At 46.6% G+C, this 25,969-nt stretch overlaps 1 protein-coding gene across 2 annotated transcripts in view; it reads right to left on the bottom strand.

The window, feature by feature from the left end:
* The window catches only part of Galnt18 (polypeptide N-acetylgalactosaminyltransferase 18), a 332,475-nt gene that overhangs the window by 142,449 nt on the left and 164,057 nt on the right, over positions 1-25,969 (bottom strand). For both annotated transcript variants that reach the window (XM_063251907.1, XM_003465699.5), the window contains exons 2-3: positions 17,803-17,995; positions 1,674-1,840 (exon numbers count right to left, since the gene is read on the bottom strand). In XM_063251907.1, the coding sequence (XP_063107977.1) occupies positions 1,674-1,840; positions 17,803-17,995 (360 nt within the window). The remainder of the gene's footprint in view (positions 1-1,673; positions 1,841-17,802; positions 17,996-25,969) is intronic.

Below are 25,969 nucleotides of genomic sequence, written 5' to 3'. Positions count from 1 at the left end.
GTCAGTCTGTGTTGCAACTCGTAGTTCTCACTGACTGCCCTCCTTCGGCCCACCTGCCCGTGACAGGTTCAACAGAAACTCCTTCCACAGTATCTGTCAGGACTGTGCCTTGCCCTTGATCCCTACAGGGCCCATCACTCCAGACTTCTTGTCAGTCTGCAGCAACAGGCGGTTTCTCTCCTCCAGGGCTCCTTCCCCTCGCCAACATGCTGACCAATCTTGATTGTCCTACTTTCACTACTTCTTTCTTCTGACTAGAAACTTCTGACAGTAATCATCATTAACAAAATAAAATCCAAACTTTTAAATTCAAATATTTGACCTTCTGCATCTGACTCACTTTCTTCTTCTAAGTTTCTCAAATACAACTACCTTTCTCGAATGCAGTATCAATCTTTCCTCAATTTTCCTTATAGATTAAAGAAAAATGGCATCCTTAAGGTTACAAGAAGCTTCTCGCTATGGAGAAGAAATACAAGGCTCCGAGATTCCTGTCTCCTAATACTTCATCCTCTTTCCTTTGCCAGGTGAGGAAGTGCGGGAGGATAGGGTCCACGGCTGCTGCTTGGCTTGTGGGTGTGCTCATCCTTCATCTCTTGCCTCCTTATAAGGTAAGGTGGGAGAGGACTGGCAAGCCTGGGTGAAGCTGAAGGGTAGCAAGTGGGCTTCCTGCTGCGAGCCACTGGAGGAAGGAGCTTTCTTTAGGGGCCAAGAGAAGTGCAGCAACAGAGGTGGGAGCTGGCCCCTGCCTGCCTCCATCACGGCAGACAATCACCTTTGAAACTATATTACCTACATCCTTTCTTTCTGGAACAATGAGAGTCCAGTGCTTCATGAGCATTGCCCTTCAGAAAGCTCTGAAATCCCTTCACAGACACTTCCTACTACATGATGATAAAATGAAAAAGAAAATGTGCTTATTGAGATTAAATGCATTGCAATTATCTGATATGTTTCAGCTTTAATTGATAACAAATCACAAATTGCCCATCTCATTACAGCAACTGATTCACTGGGAAATTTATTGCCTACACTGGAGAAGGCTCAGAAAGATAACACAAGCCCAGGGACTCTACAATCTGGTGACCTCATGGTCTATTTCAAAAAAACACACATTCTCAGGAGCACATCCATATAAAGAGTCTTATCATAAACACAGTTTCTAAACTGTCCCCACCTGTGGTCTTTAAGTTTGGGGATTATGGGAACGGAATTTGTGGGGGGAATCAAAGGCCATGGAATGTGTGCCAATGGGCAGAGGTAGCTATTGTGGCTGAAGAAGCATTTGTGACATAAAGACTTCAATGAGGCATTTGCAGGTCACCTAGGGCCTTGCTAGGGACAGATGCAGCAGGACACAGGGATCCAGCAAAGACGTTAGATAGTCACCAGCTTTGTTGCTGTCACTGGTTTATGTATCCACTACCATCCCCCCATTACCACCACTCCAGTCTGCACCAGCAGCACCATCAACACTTCCACCATCATCACCATCACGGCTGACACAACACCAAGGAACAATCCTCCAGGCCAAGACCAAAGAACACCTCTAGATAAAACACTGCTTCTTAGAAAACAATCATGGTCAGTGCACCTGAAGTGACATCCCAGAGAAGAGCTACTCACCAAGACGCATAAAAAAATGAGACCTGGAAGCCGAGGTGCGCACTCACCATTGCTGCTGTTGTCATCCACCAGGATGATCTCCTTGAGCAGGTGCGAGGGTGTGCGCTTGATGGCTGAGTGGATGGAGCGCAGCAGCACCGACAGAGCCTCGTTGACAAAGATGAACACGATGCTCACTTCTGGTAGGCTGTCAGGGAACGACAGGTTACGGCACCTGCGAAGGAGAACAGCAGAGCTCTGCGGTCTGTTGGTCATTCAGCTGGAGGCACCCGCATGTAGCCCCACTCTGTGTGTGATTGCAGTTTTGCTGCTGGTGTGCTCAGGAATCCACACTCGGCCAAGGGTCTCTGCTCTGTTACATGGAAGATGACCCTTGCGTGTGCAGCAGAAAAGCCCACAACCACCAAAACACTTTGTCCCATGCCGCGGAGGAAATTGCCAGTGCTTTTCCCAACTGGGCAGCTGGATCCCAGCATGCAGCACAGCATGTGGCACCTGCATGCTGCCCCTGAGTGTTCTCTGGAAGGGAGACTCAATGTTTCTAAACCAACAGGATGGAAAATACAGGCAGAGCAAGTCTTAGTATTTCCGTAATAATAACACCAGAGTAAGGACAGACTTTAGGCCAGACCAGCCGTGGGATGGCAGTTTGTCTCTCCCCAGAGACTTCCACTAGCCACACACATACTCCTTCACTGCAGCACACATCCTGCTCGGGAACTTCCTTTATGCAGCACTCATTCATTCATTTGGAGTCCAGCCTGGAATCAGGCAAGCTACTGTCAGAGTCTCAACACAAATAACAGATGGAAAGACCAAGTCCAATCTCATTTATAAATGACACTGAGGCCCAAGGAAGTTGAGACTCCACCTATGGCTGCACTGGGAGAGAGTTGCCAAGATAAAATCCCACCTCTGGTCTTCTGATGCCTGTGCCAGACTTTTCTCTGGAGAAGAAACAGCTGTGGAAAAAAGTCTTCCCTGAAGCTATTACCCAAAGAACTACAGGCAAACTTGTAAAAGGCTGTATGTCATTCCCATTAAAAGAGGAAAAACAACCCTTAAATCACACACCCAAAAGATGCCAGACAGGAAGAAGTGCTGTGGTCCCCAAGGACCTTTCCTCTAAAAGCACAGTCTCAGTGGCAGGAAACCATACTGGTGTCTTCCTTGACTGAAACTAAATGCCACTCCAGATGGCACTAAAATGCCATTTTCAAACAAAGGGCAGAAGTTTCAGCCCCATCCCAAGATCTGGGGTTGAAGAGGAGGTAACCCATATCCACCACCTGCCACTGAAGCCTCCAGGGCTTTAGGGGTGGTGACCATGTTCTGTTGCCCCAAAGTGGGAGATGCAGCCAGGTTAGAGCACATGATAATGAGTGTAATAGTGCTGGGCTTCTGCTTGTCAGTAATTAAAGTGCTGCAAGATAGGAATGGGCCTGCTCTTCCTTAATGAGGAAGGCTGCAGGATAACCAGCACTGAGCAATTTGGAGAAATCACCATGGGGCCCCAGCCTGCTTAAGAGCATGAGATTAATAAACTAAAATCACCGTCTCTATGGTTACCAGAAATTTACAGAACTTCTCCCATTCTATTTCCAGCTCTCCTTCTCTCTTGCCAAAGGGAGATGGGAGGTGGGGGAAGGGAAAGAGTTGAGTCTTTTCCCAAATCAACTTAATAGTTGCAATTTTAATAAAAACATTCAGTTAACACATTGGTGTAGAATTCATTCATTCTTGTATTTAATGGAATATTTGAGCTTTTCCACAAGGCAGGTAGTATTTTAGGCACTGAGAGAATTGCACATAATCCTTGTCCTCATGGAGCTTATTCTTTGACAAGGGAAATAGATGAACATGGAAACAAACAGACAATACAATGGGATGCCAGTGCTAAGATGAACAGCAGTGCAAGATAAGATGACACAATGATACCCTAGCAGCTGTTCTCAAGAGTGGCCAGGAAGCCCTCTACGAAGAGACAAGATGTGATTAGAAACTTCCATGGAATGGGAAGGTCCCACATGGCCTACGGAGACTGGTGTGGCTGGGGAGGAGGAAGCCAGCTTTTCTAACTGCAGCGAAAGGATGAAGGGAGTGGAGAGGTGGCTGGAGGAACCTTAAGGAAAGAGAAAAGCTGGAATGATTTTTTTAGACAGGGTCTTTCTATGTAGCCCAGGTTGGCCTTAAATTTGCAATCCTCCTACTTTAGTATCCCAAGTTCTAGAAGTGTAGATGTGAGCTCTATGATGATCTTGGAATGATTTCTTAAGCTTATTGAATCCTTTCCAAAGTTATTTATTGTTGTTGTGAATATAACTGTTATATCAACAACTAAAAGTTTTGTGGTTAACAGTAATTCTTCTGGCTAGTCACTTAGGGGGCAGTAATTAAGACCAATGAGCATGTAAACAAACACGAATATTAGCACAGAAACAGCTTGTTAATTGCATGTTAAAAGTAATGACCTACATGGTCAACCAAAAGGCCCACAGTCTTCATTGTTCACTAATATAAACATAAGTACAATGGACAGCTCCCATTAAGATCAGTATACTGGTACAAGTTCACTGTCTCACCTGCTATACTCCATATGAGTAGTGGAAACTGTAGTTCTGTGTTTGCCCAGGGAGTTTCCTGTGAATTCTCTCCAGTTTTCAGAGATAGGAGATCACTACCTTCTAGTATCTTCCCTTCTTCGTTTGCAATATAACTAACAAATTTTCCCAGTAAAGCAGCCATAATGGTGTAAGCTGCTGGTCTCTGAAACTTGGTCTCATAACATTTTTTCTTCCAGCAGAATCAAAATTTGTATTTGTTTTACAAGTTAAACCCTGCTGATCACTATTTTCATATTAAGAAATTTCATGCACAAGGTTTTTATATGAAAACTCTTGTACATAATAGCATGACTAGCATATTTTATCACATTTGCATTTATTTATTGTCTCTCTCCCACTACTATAATGATGCTCCCTGAGAGCAAGGACTTTGTTCTGAGACTCTGCTACCTCCCCATCTGAGGGCAGAACCTGACACATAGTAGGTGCTTAGGAATGTTTTTGGCATGAAACAAAGCCTACAGGTTTATTTTCACAAGGAGAGCATTAATCTCAGAATTTCTTTTTTCTTACAAGCCTCTCCCATCTGAAAGAGCCAAGTCTTCCTCCACCAGCAGGTTATTCTGCTGTCTTCTCTCTTCCTTTGAACTTATGGCCCTGATTCCTCACATCAGGTCTCAGGAAGTTCTGTTTCTTTGTGTCGTAATTAAATGATCCCTCAGGCTAAATGTCCTGACCTCTTTAAATTTTCTTTCTTCTTCTTCTCTTGTGGGGACTCTCACAACCCCTGTCACCTACTGCCCACTGCTCTCTTGACATCACATGACTCCCTGTCTCTCCCCTGTCCTTGCCTCCAAATTTTCTGCACTTAAGCTGAAAGAAGTGGGCCTGCATAAGTAGAGCAGTGAGGAGAGAGCAGGATCAAACACACACGGCAAGTACACTTTAGGGAATGGGCATTGCACAGCAAATGAAGATACCACATGACAGCCCCAGCTTTGCCCCAGTTGCTGTGTGACCATGGACAGGGCATCTGGGCTCTTCACCCATGCCCACACAGAGCAGGAAATGATGATATGAGACCATTTGCTTGGAGATCTGCATCACATGTGTGAGCAGCAGATACTCCACCGCTAAAATAGTTGGCAAACTTTTCTTCTTTTCCCACCAGAACTTTGTTTTTTACCACCACTTGCTACTTGACAAGGAAGGGAGGAGCCAGACAGAGAGGTTCATCCTTCCAGGGTCACACACCCAGTGATCCCCCACCCCTACAAGGCCCCGTCTCCAAACAGCACACTCTGCTGCTGAGCTCACGAACAGGTGAAATCCACTGAGGAGTACAGCACCCCTATGATCCGTCACCCCCGAAAAGCCCCATCTTTGGGCACATGAGAATTTGGGGGGACATGCTGGATCTAAATCATAACAAAGGTGACCGACTCATCCAGGTTTACCCAGGATTTTCCTAGTTTCAGCACTGAATGTCCCTAATTGAGTAGACCACAGCTTCGTTGGGGCAGAGACTGGCCCTGCTGACTGTGCATGCCCACTGGCCAGCACAGTGCCCGGCAAAGGGCAGGCATCCTGTTGGTTTGTTAGCTAAATTCCCTTTCATGTTCCTGAAGCCACACACAGATGCCACATTGACACCCAGGTAGGGTTCCTCCTCTCCACACTGAAACAGAGCACATGGCTGATGAGAAGGATAAAGAGAGAAGAGGAACCCGTCATGTTGGCCAAGATGTGTGCACACTTGCTGGTCACAGCTCCATCATTGCAAGGTGCTGGAGAAGAGATGGACACTTTCCTGCCGCAGCCTACATGTGGCCTGCAACAGGAAGATACCTCTAAGGAGTGTTGCGGAAGAGGACTGCTCCTGATGCAAACCTTGTGTGGCTGCCCCACAATCCACATGGCTTCAGTCAGCTCAGCACTAGCACCGTGGTCTCAGTGCACCACTGAGATGTCCTCACAGCACATTGATCCTCTAGGATTGGGCCATACCTGATCAATCCTGCCCCTGCCTTTTCAGGATCCCCACCCTCCTGCATGCCCCGGATGGCTGCCTCTGCTCCCCACACCTCTCCACTAACTTCTGCAGAGAAGCGTTGGGGGAGCCAGGCAGTGTAGCCAGGCCTCCTGCATTTAAACTCTTCCAGGATTCTTTACTGGAAAAACTGCACCCTTACCCATTTGAGAAGAGACACATTCCTCTGTAAAATTGAGCCATGAAAGTCCCCCCTTTACTTTTATTTTTGTGCAAAGTCAAGCCACTTTCCACTAGAAATAAAAACAAGGCATTTTGTGAGAGAGGAGTGATACGGCTGTCTAGTAAGCTGGAATTGATGGTCATGATAAACACATTATCGATCCCGGCTCACAAAGGGAGACGTGGGGACAGGGGCTTTCACCACAAAGCTATCCTCAAATTGTTTAGAGTTATTTACAAGAGAAATTTGTATAAAGAGCATCAGTGTCATTACTTGTGGGAGGAAAGGAAGCTATAGAGGACCAAGTGAGACCAAGCCTGGCTCCCGGTCACCGGATAAGGCCCAAACAGCAGCCAGGAAGCACCCCCGGGGCTGGCACCTCCACGTTGGATGAGCAGGTCCTTCCTTCCCTCAACCTCGCCAAGTCTGTAAGACCTAGTCTGCCAGAGTGGGCAATTCCTGGGGGCTGCTTGGCCCGCCACATGGGAGGATGAGGCAGACATCTTCCAACATGGAGACCGAAGAGGGCTGTGAACTGGAACTGGGATCTGCTGGCAGTGTACACTGAGAACAAGGTCCAACCACAACAAGCTTCTCATGGCACAGAGGAGGGACCAAGTGGACAAAGCAAGGGCCAATGCCAGGTGACTGCTTTCCTAAGGGGTTCATCCAGGCCCCTTTTTCTTTCCAAGTTTTTCAGCTAGAGTTAACAAACAGGTTTGAGATGTGCCAATAACCACCCAAAGCATAAACACAGGGGACAAGTCTGGCCATGAGGAAACGGGAGACTTCTTGGCCCCACCAATGTCATCATGCTAGCCCCCACACCCTTCCTGCACACATACAACATGCATGACCTTACCCTGGCCTCCTTTGGGCACACTTCTAGCTGCTTCCAGAACTTTCCAGATCCCTGTCAGCCATGAATGAGGAATCTAGGAGTACTCTCACTTGGTGTGAGCATGGGTTAGTCAGTATTGTTTCTTCCTCTCGCTGGTGTCTACATCTCCACAACCTCTGGAGCCAAGAGACTGTATCATGCTTGCTGCCCCTACTGCCCAGGGACTCCCTGCAGAACCCTTGGAAATAATTAGGGTACACATTTCCACTTATTGTTTTTAATTTGCCACAAGTCATGCTAAGGGCCATATGGACACTTTCACACTTTCCCATTTAATTCTTTCTACAATCTTGTATGGCAACTTATCCCCATTTGACCATTCTCCTCATACCTCCTGTCTCATGATCTTTACCCTCCTTTCCAAGCCCACAAGAGGTGCACCCATGACACAGCTGTGCTGAGTCACTGTCATCCCAGAAGCCTACTGGCAGGGACAAGGTGGAGAACTTCCTTCCAGAATACCTATTCTGCATGAAAAACACAGAGGAGATAGTTGTCTAGCAGGATAGCACTGACTAATGCAACAAACAATACTGAGCACCAAAAGCCTACAATTATTTCCCTGCAAGTTGATCAAAATATAAAATGAATGCTTAAATTTTAAAGAAATGTATTACCATAAGAGACACATTGCCATGACCCCCCTCAAAGTGCCCTCCTCATTTTGAACACACTTATTCCATCACTCTTTCCACTTGCTGCAGCAATTCTCAAAGCCTTCTTTTGTGAATGCTTTTACAAGGATCAAAAAAAAAAAATCAATTGTGCTTCTGAGTGCCATCCAACAGACAGACAGGCTCATCAAAGCATCACAGTGTGTCCTCATTCATTTTATCCATCCATTGCACGACTTCTGGCCCTTCCCCAAGGTCAAGATGACGATGAAAGGTAAACATTTTGAATCGATTCAGGATACTGAGGCAGCCACAATGGCAGAACTAAAGAGTTACGAAAGAGGACTTCCAGAACTGCTTCAGAGAGTGATGGGAACAATGGGATAAGTGTATACACGGTGAGAAGGCGTATTTTGAGGGGAATTAATGGTAATGTGTCCTTTATTATAATAATTTTTTAAACTTTAAACTTTCACTGTATTTTTTACACCTTCGACATTGCTGCCTTAAATGACCCAAGAAGACACCATATATAAAGATTGCTGTATTTTCTGACCTGTGGCTTTGAATTTTGGGCCAGAGGCTTACTGTTGAGCCCTAAGGAGCTGATATAGAGCAGTTTGTTAGTCAAGGAAGCTGTCTAGCTTAGGCACTGTTCACAATCGGATTTCGCAGTACCCTGGAAGGACCAGCAACCCAAACAAGGCCTTTCTCACAGGGAGGTTGAAGCTGAGATATCTTGAGAAGTCAGTGAGCAGATACTCAGGGCAACAGAAATGATGGGGAGGAAGCAGAACATGGGTACTGAGTGAACTGTGGATAAGAGTATGGATCACTGCTATAGCCATGGCAGAAGTGGGCCAAAAGGATGGAGGGCTCGAGCCCTCTGTCCAGGACACCCTGCACCACTCTGCCCACCTCTAAGCTTGGCTTCAAGTATGTCACTACACACCAGCATGTCTTGCAGAAAAGTGAAGCACTGGGGTGAGTTGGATATGTTTAGTCCCTTAATCCCTGAAAACATAATGAGAGCCCATACACAGAGTCTCATTCACATCCGGGACTGGAATCCTCGCGGGTTCCTTTGCTTCTTGTTCTGCCACTTGTATGCTCTTCCACTGTGTGGTTGGATGCGACTATCTCACAGACACCAGCGTATGTACTAGGCTATAAACTACATGACGTCAGGACATGTCTGAACATTGGGCATCCCCAGTGGCCAGCACAGAGTGGAAACTCAGAAATCACTGGGTGTCTGACCGTAAACAAACACTCAAATTCATGAGGAGCAGAATGAATTCAGGCCATGAGTGCCCTATGGGAGGACTCCACCGCGATATGACAAGATGGAGTCACTGGGCTATGTACTCACTTACTGCCTGGCTGAGCAGTAAGATCAGGTCAGGCAACAAGCCAGAGGGGTGAAGGAGGGGAAGATGGAGGCAATATGGGGATACCCAGGCCCTCAGGTACCCGACGTGGTACCATCTCCAGTTCAGATGTGGGAGAGACAACAGATACTGAGAACTGGGAGCTTCCACTGTGCAAAGCAATAGGAAGGGGCCAAGCCTGACCCAGGAACAGGATCTGGGCTTGGAATTACTGATAGGAAAAGTACCAAGTACTTGTGATCATTGAGACACTCAACTTTCATATAGTGGCAAAGTTCAACAAACATCATTTCTGGTAACTTTACCCATTTAAAGAAAGGATTTCTACATAAATAAATACAGATTTTAAGTAAAAAGGGAAAAGAAACATTTACAATTTAAGCCATTACAGGGAGCAAGGAGACCATTTTTGTTTCAAAATACCTCAGAGATCTGGAGAATATGGAACCCATAGGGTTAAGTGAATAGTTATCAGGGAACAAAAATCAGCTGGTTCTGGTGGAAAAGTCAAGTTAGGGACCAGACATCCCATTGTGGTGGGTTTTCTGTTTAGCAGACCAGGCTTGTAGCAACCAGATCTGAGGAATGTGGGGGACAGTAGATGCTCTGGGGCGGAGAAAGGCAGGACCCTTAGATCTTCTGGGAGACAGGAAGGTGTGTTCCCTAGGTCTGATAGGGGAAAGGAAGGTGGGTCCCCTAGATCTGTGGGTGCAAAGGAGGGAAGGTGCCAAAGGAGAACGGGGCATCATCTTTGCCAGTACAGCCTGGCTCAGGGCTTGGACTCTGGCACCAAGATCTCTGGGACTGGGGAGAACTCACTCTGGGGACTTCGGTCTGATCTGCCCACAGTGCCCATCTCTTACTTCCTACCAGGGTAGGTATCCTGCTTGAGCACACAGCAGTTCTTTACATAGTTAAGTCACAGTTACGCCCTCTGCCCAAGTCACCTTTTACAAACCAGAGGCCCAGGTAATAAAAGTTAACTGGAAACGGCCAGGTGTGGTGGACAAGCCTGTCATCCCAGCTACTCAGGAGGCCAAGGCAGAAAGACTACAAGTTTGGGACCAGTCTTGGCAACTCAATAAGCCCCTGTCTCAAAATAAAATTTAAAAAGGGGCTGAGAATGTAGCTCAGTAGTGGAGGATGTGCCTAGCTGCTGGTGTGAGCACCTTAGGGTTTAATGCCCTAGTACTCTCTCCCATATACAGACTGATACTCTCCCCCCTCCTCTCTCTCTCTCTCTCTCTCTCTCTCTCTCTCTCTCTCTCTCTCTCTCTCTTTCTTTCTCTCTCCCCCCCACTCTCTCTCTCTTTCTCTCTATCTCTATTTCTATCTCTCTCACACACACACAAACTAGCAGTTACTGTATATTAGGCAATGTTCTAGAAATTCCATATACATTAACATATAATCTTTGGGTTACCATCCCTAATTTACAAATAGGATGAGAAAGGCACCAAGAGGCTAGGTAACTTGCTATAGATTTCTCCATTAAAAATCAAAATTTATTGGACTTCAGGGATCCAGGTTTTAACAACTACTCTATAATAAACGAAAGCCTCTCCTGAACTGTTCCTATAAATTGCACATTTCCTCCATATCCCTTAAAAGCCACTTCCACAGCCATGATCTGAGTAGCAAAGTAGGAAAATACTATCACCTCTGTCTTTTAAGATATTATGCTCTTATTACTAAAGTTCAAGATTCCTTTAAGAACAACAGCATCATACTGTTGGCCCATAAGGAGGTTAACATTTTATCAGAGTACTTTAGAGTGTTTCTCCCCAATTGTTTTTGTATAGTGAGCATTTTCCATAAGACGGCAGAATCATCACTAAGACTAGGCAGATGGGGACAGTGAGTGGGGCAGAGGCCTGGAGTCACAAGAGCCACATAAAAAGTGACTTTGTCTCTGACCACCATGTCTTACTGCATGCAAATGAAACATCAACTTTTTTTAAAACAATGGTGGGAACTTGAGTAGGTTTCTTTTTTTAAACTTCTTTTCTGAACAGGTTTCTTAATCTTGCAAATATTGAGTTTCTCCTACATAAAATAAGAATAGTAAAAACTACCTGGGAGAGACATGAGAATAAAGTGAAATGAGCAAATGCACAGCGACCATTTGCACAGCACCTGGTACAGGGTAAGTGAGTGTAAGGTGGTTATTCTTACTGTGAGTCATTAGCAGCGACTCTGAGACACCCAGAAATCATGTGTCCCAGGACCAGCAGCATAGTTCAGGGGCCCAGGGCAAAAGGAAATTGTGTTTCTCATCCAAAAGTTACAGAGAATTTTAACACTGTGACAGCACAGCATTAAACCAAGTGCAGAGCCCTTCTGGCCACAGATCCTGAGCAATATGAAAATTTATGCTACATGAGTTTCCTAGTACTGACATTGCTGCTGTGACAAATTGTGAGAAACTTGGTGTCTTAGAACAACACAAATTTGTCATCTCACAGTACTGGAAGTCAAGAAGTCTCAAGTGGTTGGCAGGACTGAGTTCCTTTCTGGAGGTGCCAGGGGAGACTGTTTTCTCATCAGAGGCCAGTCCAGTTTTGTTCCACAGCCATCTCTCTGCTCCTGCCTCCTTCTTCACTTTAAAGTGTCCTTGTGACCAGACTGGCCTTATTCAGTAGACCAGGATAATCTCCCAGCTTTAAAATCAGTAGATTAGCGATCTTAATTCCCTTTGCCACGTGGCATAAAGAGTCACAGCTTCTGGTGGTTAGGATGAAACTGTCTTTGGGAATCCATTACCCTGCCCATCCATGAAGTCAGCCCTGGGGGCTCCCGAAGTCCAGAGATGTCCTCTGTCTGTCTAGAATGTGCACTGTTAAAATATCTACCCAAACCTGACAGTGCTCCAGTTCATGCATATGTAGGGTCAAACCCATAGTCCTGGCTGCAAACTCTAATAGCCATCTTGGATGAACCCCAGTCTCTGGCTGAGAGTTGTATTCTATCTTTGCTGTCATCCCGTCCCACTCCTTCTTCCCACTTTGATGTTGGTGCAGAATCCTTCCAGCTCCAGATCCAGATTCATTTTGGGTTTGTGTGTGGCTCTATCCTCTACTTTCTCCCACCTAGGATGGCAAGAAACAGTCTAATTCCCCTTACCAATCCCTGCTGGCCAGAATCTTAACCTATCTGTTAGCCCAAGAACCAGCCCCTCCAAAGCCCTCAGAGGGAGGGACATGGACTTGGGGACCCAGGAAAGAAAGATGAAGTCCTTAGTGATAGGATTCTGAAGCCTCCGAAGATCTGCCAGCAAGGAGGAAGTGGTGTCTGTTGGGGGCACTGCCCAGAGCTACCCTTGTGGCAGGCCACAGAGTTGCCATGGTGACATCACAGCCCTGGAGCTTGAGACATGGGCCCCTTTTCTCCCACAGTTCCCTTGAGAGTAGGCACTCATCCCTCAGGCTTCCCTCAATTCCCTGTACGGAGATAACAAGTACAACTTTAAAGAACTGTGGTGTGAGCCTGTTGCTATAGCACTAGGGCATGGATGTGTCACATTCCTGACACCTCTGTCTCTGAGGCAGAAACCCAACTGCCCTCATTGCCTCACGTCAGCCGGCTTGCTTCAACCGCAGAGCTTACAACCGTCTTCTCAGTAATTTCCCAGAAGATGTCACTTGCATCCTCTCTCCCCATTCCACAGGCAAAGGATTTCCCTGGTCTCTCACACCATTGTTTTAAAAAAGTTGATGTTTCATTTGCATGCAGTAAGACACACAGATACTAAATGCACAGTTGGATGAGCTTGATAACCATGCATACCTCTGTGGTCCACACCCCAGTTCTGACTGGACACATCTTCTTTCTGTTTTCCCCTTGTAGGTTACTTTGGAGCCAACTATTAAGGAGAAAGAGGAAACATGAGGAAAAAGAAAGAATGCTTGGAACCTGCATTTGGGAACAGGAAAGCAGGGAAAAGTCCAGCTTGGCCAGGATGTGGCATTTCTTCCCTTCAACCCCAAGGCCAGGGTCTTTGTAACCCAAGAAGCAAGCACATTTTACCCAGAGTGAAGTCCACTCGTGGAGGAGGCTCACGGGGGTCACAGAAGATGTTGCTGAAGTCCTTTCTCCCTTGGGTGGTCCATGGGCCCATGGACTAATGTTAAAAGTGCAGGAGAATGAGTGGCCAGGAGGATGAGTGGCAACTTGATTTTCCCTGAGGCCACTAGGAAAGAAAGCTTGTCTTCTCTCTTTACAGATGATGTTGAGGAAATCTCTCTGTCCAGTTCCCATGTCATTCTTTTCCTTGGAGGAAAAGCCAAAGTTGCCAAAGGGGAGCTCCTGCAGAGGCCTCTCTCCAGGCTGCCCCAGCCACAGAGGTCATGACGTAATGCCCAGGCACCTGCCTCGCTGGAAGCCTACCAGAGAGAGTCCTCCCTGAGGGCACCAGGAGGTCATTAGGAAGTTTTCTGGTCACCTGTTTTGTCCTCCCACCTCTCTGTCTGGATGCCCATCTCAGTGTGGGCTCCAGGAGCTTGGTCTGTTGGACGCTTTGCTGGTTTCTGGCACACAATGAGTGCTCAGTGTTTGTTGGAAGAAGAACTTAATGAAGCTTAGCAACCAAATGAGCAAACCTTTTTTTTTCCATTCTGGTATGTCTTGCCCTGTGTTTAGGATACTGAGTGGTTTCCCTGAGCCAAATGACAAGGTAGACTGAAACACATCTTTCAGCACCCAGAATGGAGACAAAGTAAAGGACTGGCCAGAGGTGATGGAAAAGTGAGAAGGGCAAGATTCTAAACAACCACTTTCTCTCTCAGGATGAAGTCAAACAGAACTGTGGGGGTAGAATGTAGAGAAGCAACTTCAGGAACACCAAGATCAAAGAGCATTATCCAAGCAGCTCACTAGGGGAAGAGAGCTGGAACAAACAGGAGACAGCAGGAGGCACGGGAGCTCAAGCTGAAGCAAGGGCCACATGGGAAGACTCCTCGGAGACTGCTGCAAATGTGGAGCTCCCTCCCATCCACTTCTGTCCATATTCTGACATCTGTCATGCCTAGCACAATACCCTGAGGCTTGGCAATGAGCTTATTGTTCACTTACACAATTCCTTCAAAATGTCAAAGCCGACTGTCATCACTCCAAAACTGGTCAGTACTCAATGTTATGTTAAAGCATCACACCTCATGGCAGTATGGTTATGGCAATGGTTACATGCAGAGTTCTACTGGCACAATGCGGGGCTCCCTATCCTAGCTCTGCCACTAGTGACATTGGGCTGCTCATATAATCTCTCTGACTCTCAGTTTCCTCTTCTATAAAATGGAAACTACTTCAGCCAGTTACTGTGAAGAGTCAAAGAGGTAATATAAACAGAGAACCAAACACACGCCTGAAAACATGGCTCATGCTGCATAAATATTTGCCAATGTAATTTAAAATAGGATGGAAATAAAGTCATTGGAAAGATGTTTCCAACATGAACTAACCAGGATGAGCAAAGCAATGGCCTTGTTACAAGGAAAGAATGTGTTATGGGAATTAGCAGGCAAAGGAAAGCACTGTTCTACCCAAGCACATACTTCTTTAAGTGGTGCACCAAGGCTCTCCATCCTGGGAGATCCTGTGTGTCTGGCATGGGAGAAGAAAGAGAACTGCACTGGACCTTCCTGGTACATGAGCAGAGAGAAGTTGCCATAGTTAAAGTCACTTGCACAGAGCCCTCTATGACGAATGAGTGAGTCCTCAGCTCTCTTTGGCTGCATGAAGATTCAGTGGTTCTGTCTAGGTAAGAAAGGGGCTGGCAGCAGTCACCCTGCCCTGTAGGGAGGTATAGAAACCCTCAATTTGTTAAGCTCTGTGTGGAAGGAAGACCTTTTTATGCTGATCACTGCTGCTTTCCAGCAGTGCAGAGGAAAACTACAGAATTCTGACCCCAGGATCCTTGAAAGTTCCTTTCTCAAGCACACCACTAAAAGGCAGGAAGCAGGGCATCTCTCTCAAGGTAAGCCAAAGAGGAGACTGCATCAGCTCTCAGAATAAACACAGATGTGGGCACAGTGAAAGGCCAGGACTTGGCATCCAGGTATGATAATGACGTAATGCCCAGGCACCTGCTATAGTCTTAGCTGAATAGTCTTAGCTGGGCTTCTTACCCAACTGTGTGACCTCAGACCCAACACTTTTGTTCCTTGGCTTCCTCAGCTCAGAGTGGAAGGAGGCACCATGGCCTCGCCCATCTCCCCTGCACATCACTGTAGCCTGACCAGGAAAGCCAGTCTCAACCAACCCAGCCTTGTCAATACCAGTTACGTTTCTAACAGGTTGCAAGATCCTGTATGTAAGATCCACCTTCCCATGGCTTCCTTTTTATTTTCCTTTTTATTTTGAGCAAACATATATTTCATGCATTGAGTTGGGCCTGTGTTTTATGCCAGCAAAATTCATGGCTCTTTGTGTTGACCAAAGTCACCAGCAAAGACTTTGCAGGAGCCAAAGGACCTGCCCGTGGCAGACTGTGACTGCCCATCCACAGCACCCATGGCCTCTCCCTGGGTCAGCAGCAGCTTCTTCTCTCCCTCCCCCACCCTAGCAGTACAATAGCAATAGTGCCTGTGAGAAAGACAATCTGACATGCTACTGACTGGCATCAGCCCTTCACAGGGATCCCCATCCCACAGGGCAAAAGCCACAGGCCTCCCTATGGCCTACAGAGCCATTGTCTGCAATTCTCAACCTGGGCTGCACATGGGACCCACACAGAGTGGTGCACACCAGCCCTGGGAGCCACCCTGGAAACTCTCATGCAGTTGGTCTGGGGTGCAGCATTGGCATTAGGATTTTTTTTTTTTAGAAAGGTTTTTCGATGAGTAGAACATGAAGCTAAATTGAGAACCATGGTCTCATTTGACTTGAACCTCAATGGTTCCCCTAAGCTCATCTCCAACTACTGCCACTTTGTTCCAGCCACATAAGCCCCCTTCCTCTTCCTCAGACATGCCAAGTATGCTGGTGCCTCAGGAGAAGGCTTGCCAGTTCCTCTGCCTGGACAGTTTCCCCCAAATATCTGCATGCCTTGTTGCTTCATTGTTGTGGTTTGTCTAAATGTTCCCCAAAGCTTCATGCGATTATGGGGGATCATGACTTTGGAAGTCATCCAGCGTTTGTGATTGGTTCATTGTCTAGAGCTGGGATTGATGGTGTGAGTGCTGCACCCACCCAGGGCAGGGAGCCGGCATACAACTAAAAGGAGTTTTTTTTTGTCCTTTTTGGTTCTTGTCACTTGTGGCCACCATGAAAGGGTTTCCCTTAGCCACACCACCCTGCGTTGGAGCAGCTGAGTATGGACTAAGACCTCCAAAAATTGTAAGCTAAATAAACTTTTCCTTCCCTCATTTTGGGTGTCAGGTATTTTGTCTCAGCAAACAGAGAAAGTAGCTAAGACATTCATGTTCTCCAAGTCTTCGCTCACATGTCACCTTTGCAGAGCTGACAGAGGCCTCCTATGACCAACTGTAAATACGGGCAACTCCCATTCCTACCCCAGGAGGACTCTGTCTGCCTCTCCCACTAAATACACAGTTCTATCACACTTACTGCTATTAAACACCCACGCTGTTGGACTTGCTTTGTTCATTGCCTGTTCCCACCCAACTAGAAAACAAGCTCTGTGAAGGCAGTGCTTCCTGTCTGTTTTGCTCCCTGACTTGCTGCTGTCTCCTAATAATGTTGGCACATCACAAGAATTTAATGGTCTTTATAGGAGCATGCACCCACTTTTCTCCCTTTGTAGATTCCCAGCTCTTTCATCCCTGCAACCCAGCCAGGTCTCCTTGGGCTAGGAACAACTATGCTCAATTATATACCTTATAGCAGTTGCTCAATAAATGCCAAAGGAATTGAATTGAAGTCTTGTCCCTAAAAGAACATAGCTTAGGGATCTCACCCTAAAACTCTAGACAGAAGCTCAGTATGCAGCTTTAAAAAAATTTTTTTTAAATGAGGAGAAAAAGGGGAAAAGAAGATATGGGGAGTTCACAAAAATTAATGAGATTTTCTCAGCTGTGGTACATGCCCACATTTTTAATAATTAGGAGCAATAAAAATTCTAACTGAACCTTAAAGGAACATCTTTGGGTAACAAAGAGAGAAGTCAAGACAGACTTCTTTGTCAGGTGTAATGACTTGTTAGCCTGGAAGATGGATGTACTTTAAAAAACTAATTTACAGAAAAAAATTGTTCATAAAAAGGCAACTAATTGGGTTAAAATGACACATTAAAGGGAATGCCAGATGATTCTAGCACCCTTAAGGAGTGAATTAGATAATTAATCCTTAAAATCTCTAATGGAAGGGTGCCCTGCTGCTACTCAGCAGATAGAGAAACTGAGTCGAAGGCCACAGACCCTGGCTAAAGCAGGAAAGGGACCCAGAGTCCAGTGCCTGAGCCTGACTCTGTCCCCAGCATGGCGAGAGCCCATCTCCCCACACACACGTCCTCAAGGGCTGCTCACTGACTCTGCTCACCCACTGGGTCTGAGGTCTGGCAGGGGCCGATCGAGGGGCAGGCGGTCACTGAGGTACGCGTTGTAGCCGTAGTACTGGAACTGCTTCAGGGCCACGCGCCGGCCTTCGGGGCTGAGCTCCTGGCCCCAGTGCGCAAACAGTGAGGAGTCTGTGAAGGGCTCAGCCTCCGCCTCTTCGGGCTTGGCAGGAGCCTCTGCAGAGAGAAGGGACAAGGGGACAATGGTCAGAGTGCAGCCCTACCTATGCCGAAACAACCGCTGTCCCTTCTTTATGGCAGTCTCCCAGGTAAATTGGTCTGGCCCCTTCATCAACAGGTAGAGGATGGTGAGATTTTCATGTTTCCTAAAGATTCATTCACCCATGTATTCTCCATTCATCCATCCAACAACCACTAGACACAAGGGATACCTTGTGTGCCTGGCAGCATCTGCCAGGAAGCTGATGGATATGAGTCTGATGCCCCCTTACGTCAAGGCAGAGCCTTCTCCTTTCCTGTCTGTCTTCCTGCCAGAGACATTGGCCGAATCCTTAAACTGGATGCTGCTTCTCTTTCCTCAACCTATACTCCATTCTCTGGAGCTAGCCCCACACTCAGGCTCTGTAGCTGTAATCTCCCCTAAACCATCTGTCTCTCTAAATCAAGTGCAACTGATAGCTACCTAGTACCACCATGTGGCAGGCACACAGCTGGGATTACTCTAGCCACAGTCTCCAGCTGCTGCTGATTCTGCCTACTGGGATCAATACACAGGCAACAGCCAAGCCATCCCCTGTCACCATACATGCCAGGCACTGTCCCTTGGTCCCCTGTGTTATGAAACATGAGGAGGTAGTGCCATCCCAGGTCAAGGATAGCTCACAGTTTTTGAGAAGCAACCCATAAACTAAGAAAGGGCATTAACGTGAAGAGCAGAGACTTTGGATTAATGCAGTCATAGATTCAAATCCCACTCCCCACTCACTGGCTAGGTGACCACAGCAAACACTCAACCTCCCTAAGCTGAAGTTTCCCTACCTGTAATTGGGGATCATAACACACCCTCAACCTCAGCCCTAAAATCTGTGAGGATTGCATCAGATAATGTACATAAAGCACTTAAATCAGCATGTATCTCAGAATGAGTGCACAATCAATGGTAATCAGTGTTACATCAAGGGAGGTCATTTAAATCTCTCTTTTATACAAGGAATAATCTTGTCAAACATAGCTTTTAGGCTGAGATTTTTTAATTGATTGCAAGGTAAACCATTAAGGTCAGAAATCAGAGACACTGGGAAGATGCTTAGTTCACTGGAGAGCACTTTCTCTGCTTAAAAGTGCATGAGGTAACTTAGAGTTGGAGCCAGAGATCTGAACAAGACAGAGACCTAAGAAAGCAGGAGCAGGTAAGAATCAAGAGAGGCAGGTGTGGCAGGTGTATCCGTCAGTTGTTGTATGGGTTACAGGGATGCAGGTATTACACACCCAAAGATACGGGGTGGGGGGATACATGCAAGTGGATAAGGTCCTAGGTCTTTAAGATCAGGGCATCAGAGCTACAGACTTCTACTTCCTTGGGGGGTACTGTGCTAAATGCCCATCTGGAAAGAAAAGGAGACCTGGAGACAAAGGTTCGGGAAATTGACTGCTTGTTCTTCCCATGATCCCATTTCTCTTCTAAGCATTCCCACCCAATAACTCATCTCATTTAGGTTAAGTCCATTTCATAGATAAAGCAACTGAGGCACAGAAAGCACAAGCAACTTGTTCAACCCTGGGCAGTCTATCTCCCAAGGTCCTGCCACTAAACTTTACTGCCTCTGTGTGACAGCAAGTTGGTATGTGAATAATTCACAAGACAAACATGGTACAGTAAGTGGGTTACCAATCTTCCTTAAAGACCTAAAAGTAAACACAGACACATCAAGCAGATGAGGATATATAGAGGAATAAAATGCAAAGTTATGCACACATTTTCCAAGACGAAGCAGAGTTCTCAGGCAAGTGGATGCCTGCTCACCACCCAACACCAGAACTGGGGCACACTTGTTCATTCTTCTCCCCTTTGAGGTCGGCTTAAAAGGAAGTGCAGGCATGCATGGTCTTGAAGGTCCTTGTTATCTCTAAAAAGATGTATGAGTCACTCATTTGGAATGGGGGGGTAGTAAAAGTCTAAATCAGTGAACCAACTGAATCATGTAATATTTAAAAGAAATGTACTTTTATAGCTCTCAAATGCCTAAATGGATATTACCAAGTAAAATGAGATCAGTTAATGAAAAAATTATGATTCACAATTAGGCCTGTACTGCATCATAATGTACTACAAACATATTGAAGTCCTGAGTTCAGCATCACATGTCCCTAGCTTTTTATTCCATATAGATACAAATAATAACTTGAAACCAGTGAGTCCTCAATGATGAATTAAGGAGAAATACAATGGGAAGGAAGTAACATTTATTGCATTTTTGCCAAGAGCCAAGTACCGTGTTAGGTGATGTAGGGTTTCCCTACCTCTCTTAGTGCTCATAAGCATGGACTCCATGGGCGGGAGTGAATCTGTCTTAGTCCTGTTGTATTCTCAATTATTCTAGCACAATATGTGGCTCTAATGAGGGACTTGATGCACCATTTTAAAATAAAGGAGTTAATAATGAACGCATGACAATTAGTTATTAGACAAGAGGCAACCAAAGATGAAAAGATTCACTGACAAATCCAAGCTCATCACATCCATTGAAGACACTGAACAAAGGTCTGGTTTCCTCCGAATTCTATTTTCATTCCTCTGCCCCAGCATGGCACACTATGGTCCATGGCCTACCATGTGTTTTTGAAAATAAAGCTTTATTGAAACACAGACATACCCATTTGCTCATATCATTTAGAGCTGCATTAGAGCTATAAGAAGAAGGTTGAGCAGGCATGACAGACCCCAGGATCCATGAAACTGAAAATACCTACTGCCTGGTGCTTTGAGAAGCAGTTTGTCAGCCCTGCTCCATTCACTCCCGTTGGCTCAGTGAGGAGACTTAACTTGGCCGACTCCAATCATTTGTTTCTTTCTTCCCCAATGTTGGGTGTCAAATCAGAACCTTGTGGTCCATACTCCTGCTTTCTCGCTTACTGGTTTACTCCGCCTTATCCTAAGTTTCAGTTTTCTTCTCTAGAAAAATGGATCAGTAATGATATTAAGCAGAATTCCTTCATAAAGCATTCATGAGTGTGGAAATGGCCATGTACAGAGCTTAGCACATAGTAAGCTCCTGATAAATGCTAGCAGCTTATGACCCAGGAAGCCCATAATCCCTTTGCCACCACTTAAGTTCAGTCCTCAATTCTGAAAGACACAAATAACATCCAGGACCCCAGATGAAGAAGCTCTGTGTCTACAGATAATCAGTCTCCCTAGCCAGTCTCTGACTCAGCTTTCTTCTCAGTAAGAGAGCAGACCTACATGGCTGGTGGTCCAGGAAGGGACCACCTTTGACACACTGGAGGACAGGCCAAGAGAACTCAGAGAAGTGCCTAGGCTGGGCACTCTGCAGGAACCCAGAGGTGCCTGGACGTAGTGGTGACTGGAAGACCCTTGAACATCTCATCCACTGCTAGGAGCAGACTTAGGCTGAGGCCCCTGTTGGGAGTTCAGACCCACTTGGGTGCATTTGACCAACTGAAGCATAAACCCAGGACTCAGACTCCCAGGGAGACCTCATTTAAGCAGAGCCTTAGTAGGCCACAGTGACCTCAGAGCAGTAGAGTTAGGGCATTAGAGGACAGTATTTGGGGGAATCTACCCCAGTTCTCCCAGATCTGGGTCACACAGAGAAATAAGGTGACAGGGGTGCTTTGCCAGAGGGTCACAGGTCAGGTCCAAGTGATCTGTGTGACACAAAGGCAGGAGGCCTCCTTCTCCTATCCTGTGTCTCCCTGACTCACCATGGAGGATTTGGCCTGAGTAGATCTGGGAGGGAATCATCCTGCTCCTCATCCTCTGCTCAGGACCCCACGGTAGCCTGTTGCTTCCCTACTGTAGATATAAAGTCCCTCCAACACCTCAGACTCACCCATAAATTCTTCTGGTTTTTCCTTCTCCTGTAGGATTTTTCTTAAAACATTCAGTCCCCTCTCAGTAATATTACATATATATATATATATATATATATATATATATATATATATATCTTGCTTGTTATGTGTCTTCCCCAACTAGAATGTGAACTCTGTGAGTTGCGTGATTTACTTTGCTGTCTTCCAAATCCCCAGTTCACAGGGATGATTGAGAAGTTCTTAACCAGTATCAGTGAAATGAACAGAGTGGGAGTCAGGAAGCAGTTGCCTACCAGGGATTCCCAGAATTCTTCCAAGACAGAAGAAGGGCCTGAAGCCTGGGACAGCAGCTAGAAGTGAAGCATGAACGAGCAGATTCGGATCCATACAGTCAATTTTGTTTGCAGCTCACCCAAGCAAGTGGCCGAGTGCTGTTACACAGACTTGGTGCTTCTCAGCTGATTCCACGGAATCAGGTCCCCGGAGATAGGGAGGTCCCTGACTGCCCAGGCTTCCCTGGTAAATCTCCTATATCAGATAATTTGCTGGCACCTCTCCCAAGAATCTATTATAGGACTCTTTACAGAGGAAACACCAAAATAGATGCAGAAGGAAGAGGAGGGAAGGAGAAAGGTGGTATCCCTTTCTTCCTACTCTCACCCTGATGGGCTCAGAATCAGAGTCCATTAAAGGCTCCAAACATCCCTCTTCCCAGAGACCCAGACACAGATGGCAACAACATGGAAAGATCAGCATCTCCAGAAAATTGACTTTGCATGCCTTTCGGGAGTGTCCAATCCAAACCACACAGTCACAGAGGGCCAAGGAGTCAGGCCAGGTGCCTCCTTCCTTCCCTGAGCCACAGATGTCCCCAAAGCCTTGGCAGAAATGTCAGATGACTGTCTGTGCCTCTGAGTCTTCTCAGCCTCCAAGGTCATTTGCTTGATACAGAACCCTCATCAGCGAACTCCCAGAGGAGGGCTTCCCTTTGAGTAAGACACCTAGCACACTTTGAAGGGAAAAGGTACAGTTGATGGATCTGTGTTAAGCATGACTTTTCCGACATCAGTGAGAAGAGTCTGACTTGGCTCCCACCCTTGTCATTTCTCAGGGAAACTCTCTCTGGGGGACGCAGCAACCTGTCATTCCTACTCATCATCCCCAGGCTACCCTTCCGGGCCAGTGTCCAGAGCTGTGGCTTGGCCAGCTTATCGAGAGGGGCTCCCTGAGGATGGCACTTCTCATGACTGGGTCTCAGCACTCAGGGTCCACCCTGCCCACAAATGGTAAACAACATATTTAAGTAGGTTTATTCTGTGCTAGGTCTATTTCTGGGTACTGAAATATAATTACTCAGACACGGTCCCTATCCTTAGCAGTATCTGATTTAGTAGAAAAGGCAGCATACAGAGAATGTGATCAGCGCTCTAACCAAGGATGTATAAAATGTCATTGGATTCCTGGAGGTGGAGTGAAGTGGTACAGCAAAGGTTTTCTAGAGGCACAGAGCTTGTTTCAGACCACGAAGAATAAAGGAACCCTGTAAGATCAATGCAAGGTAGGGCACCTCAAGGAAGGGGCCAAGGGAGGGGCAGATAAGAGCAAAGATATAAAAGCAGGAAAGAACACATTGTGGGGCTGAAGGTCATGATGCAGATTTGCAACAAAAGTTACAGAACCAGAGCCAGAGGCCCTGGGCAGACCTGGGGCAGCCAGTGGGTGGAGAGAAAAGAACCACCACTATGAACACTGTCAGACTGGAAGGCAAGGGATTAGCCATAGTGTTTCAAAATAGTTCCTGAAACTACAAGCATACATCCCACAGCTCAACATGCAAACATCACAGACTTCTTGTCCAAAGTGGCAAAGTGCATTACTTGAGGTCCAAATGCAGGCCAATTTCGCATGCCTCACAACAAAACTTGAATGCAGTAACACATTCCTATCCTATTGTACTGCCTCTACCAGGTGATAAGGCCAGGCTTTCTCATGTCCCCTGGGATGTAGGTCTCATCATTCCCATCATAGATAAGAGGACACTGCAGTTCACTCACACCTCCTTCTGACCATAGCCCATCTTCATGGCATGGGCCAAGATACACCTGGGAGGGAAGAAATTCGTGAGGCAGAAGCATGCCTGAGGGGTAGAGAAACCTGAACTCTGGGACACTACTCAGTTGGTCCACAATGGTCTGTATCAGCTGTTAAACTGGAAATGCCTTCATGGCAGCTGTAAACAGTGCTGCCTGGTATTCATCCAGGTCCTCATGCCCTGGCCTTTTTTCAGGAGTGCTGAATCTTTTCAGCAGGTAATGACTAAAGGTGCATGCCTGAACTAGCCAGTAGCCTCAGGACCCCGCCCCATGCGTGCCAGCATTTTTTGCAGGTTGGTAGTACCTGTGTCTTGGCCTGTGCTTGTAGAGTACATCATGACTCTCACTTGCTCAAGTCCTTCCTAGGCAGGCCCCTTGTAAACGACATGATGAGCTTTTATCGGTTCATTTGCTTTCCCCACAATAATGCTCAGACTTTATTGTGCATGACCTGGTTTCCAGAAAGTTCTAACAATGATCATATAATGCACCTGGGAAATGCCACAATATGGTCTCAGAGATATACCCACAGAGCCTGACACATGGACCACTAATGAGTGGAGCGTTCCAGACCTATCCTGACAGTGTCCATGCTAACTCATGGAGGCTGAAAAAAGCTTGCAAAGCTCTGAGGAGCTAATGCAATGAAAGTTGTAGCCCCAAATCTTGTCACAGGCTAATCAGCCAGTCACACGGGAGCATATGCCAAGGCTTTGGAGGGTCCCAAAACCACTGGTGCTGCATGAAGGTCCTGCTTCAGTGGACAGTGCACACAGAGGGCTGGCCTTGCTGCCTTTGGCTCCAAGGTCTTGGCAATGACGAAATCACAGAACACTGTGGAAAGATGGGCTCTGAAGTAAAATAGACCTTGTAATGCTGCCAGCCCTGAGCTGTTCTGCCTGCCTACCCGCCTCCACTGGGACCAGGTCCCTAGAGATTCCCTCATCTGGAGCTGAGCCATTTTCAGCTCTTGCCACAGCTGTAGGCAGAAGCATGAAAATATCGGTAGCTTCTTGGAGTTGCAGGAAAATCTGCAGCCAAGCCCACTTCCTAAACAGGATCCCAGAAGGCAATCTGCTCCTTGGACAAGACATGGGAGGGATCTGACTGCACTGTCACTGCTGGAGGGATCTGACTGCACTGTCACAATGTGATCTGAGACACTCACCTTAGGGCTGGGCAGCTAGACTGACCAAGCCCTGTCGAGAAAGTAGACAAAGTCACCATGTGGACACATCCTGCAGAGAACTTAGCCCCTCACCCTGGCTGGATGATAGGTACATTGGAAGTGGTAGCCCCTCAGTCTAGGCTCCTGGGTGATGCTTTTTATAGAAAATTGATGGAGCCTTTTTGTTCCTTGTGGTCTTACCCAGTTTACTGCATGTGTTCTCTCTGCAGATGCAACAGCTGAGAAGGCTGTGAGGTGGGTGGGGGAAGGACCCACTTTTGCCTGCAGCCAGTCCTGTGGCCACTGCTATTTCTGTTTCTTCCCTCAGGCTGTGAGCATAGCAGAGGCATTGGGAGTTTGATGATAAGATCCAGGACCCAGTAACAGGGATGGGAGTAACTAGACAAGCAGCCCAAGTCCCAGTGGCTGCCCATTCCAGGCACTGGAGCCCTGTGTCTGCAGTTCATCCAGGGAAAAGATGGAAAGGCCTCCTTCCAGAATGTCTGGTGTACCCTTGTCTTTCCACTCTTTGGTCTGCTGTTCAGTCTCTCTGGTAGGACCCAGATCCCTTCACACCTTCATTTCCTTCCCATGTGAGGTGGGAACAGACCACCAGGCTGCCATGGGGAGGGTCCTGTGACATCAGCTCTTGGAAAGGTGAAGGCTAAGCATCAAATAAGAGATGGAAAGTGAGTGTCCCAGATGGAACTCCTAAAGCAGGCTGTCCTTTCCTGCCTCCTCATTCACTCAAAACAGCTCTACTGAAGTATAATTTATATACCGTAACATCCATCCACTTCAGATGTTCACTTCAATGACTATTAGAAAATTTTCAATTCTTGAGGTGCCTTGATGCCTGCTTTGCGATTAAAA

This window comes from Cavia porcellus, unplaced genomic scaffold (assembly GCF_034190915.1).
Source record: "Cavia porcellus strain 051 isolate PalLab524CR breed Dunkin Hartley unplaced genomic scaffold, mCavPor4.1 scaffold_6, whole genome shotgun sequence".
In the NCBI taxonomy this organism is placed as follows: Eukaryota; Metazoa; Chordata; class Mammalia; order Rodentia; family Caviidae; genus Cavia; species Cavia porcellus.
The sequence above is the reverse complement of the archived record's forward strand: the minus strand, read 5'-3'. Positions and strand labels throughout refer to the sequence as shown.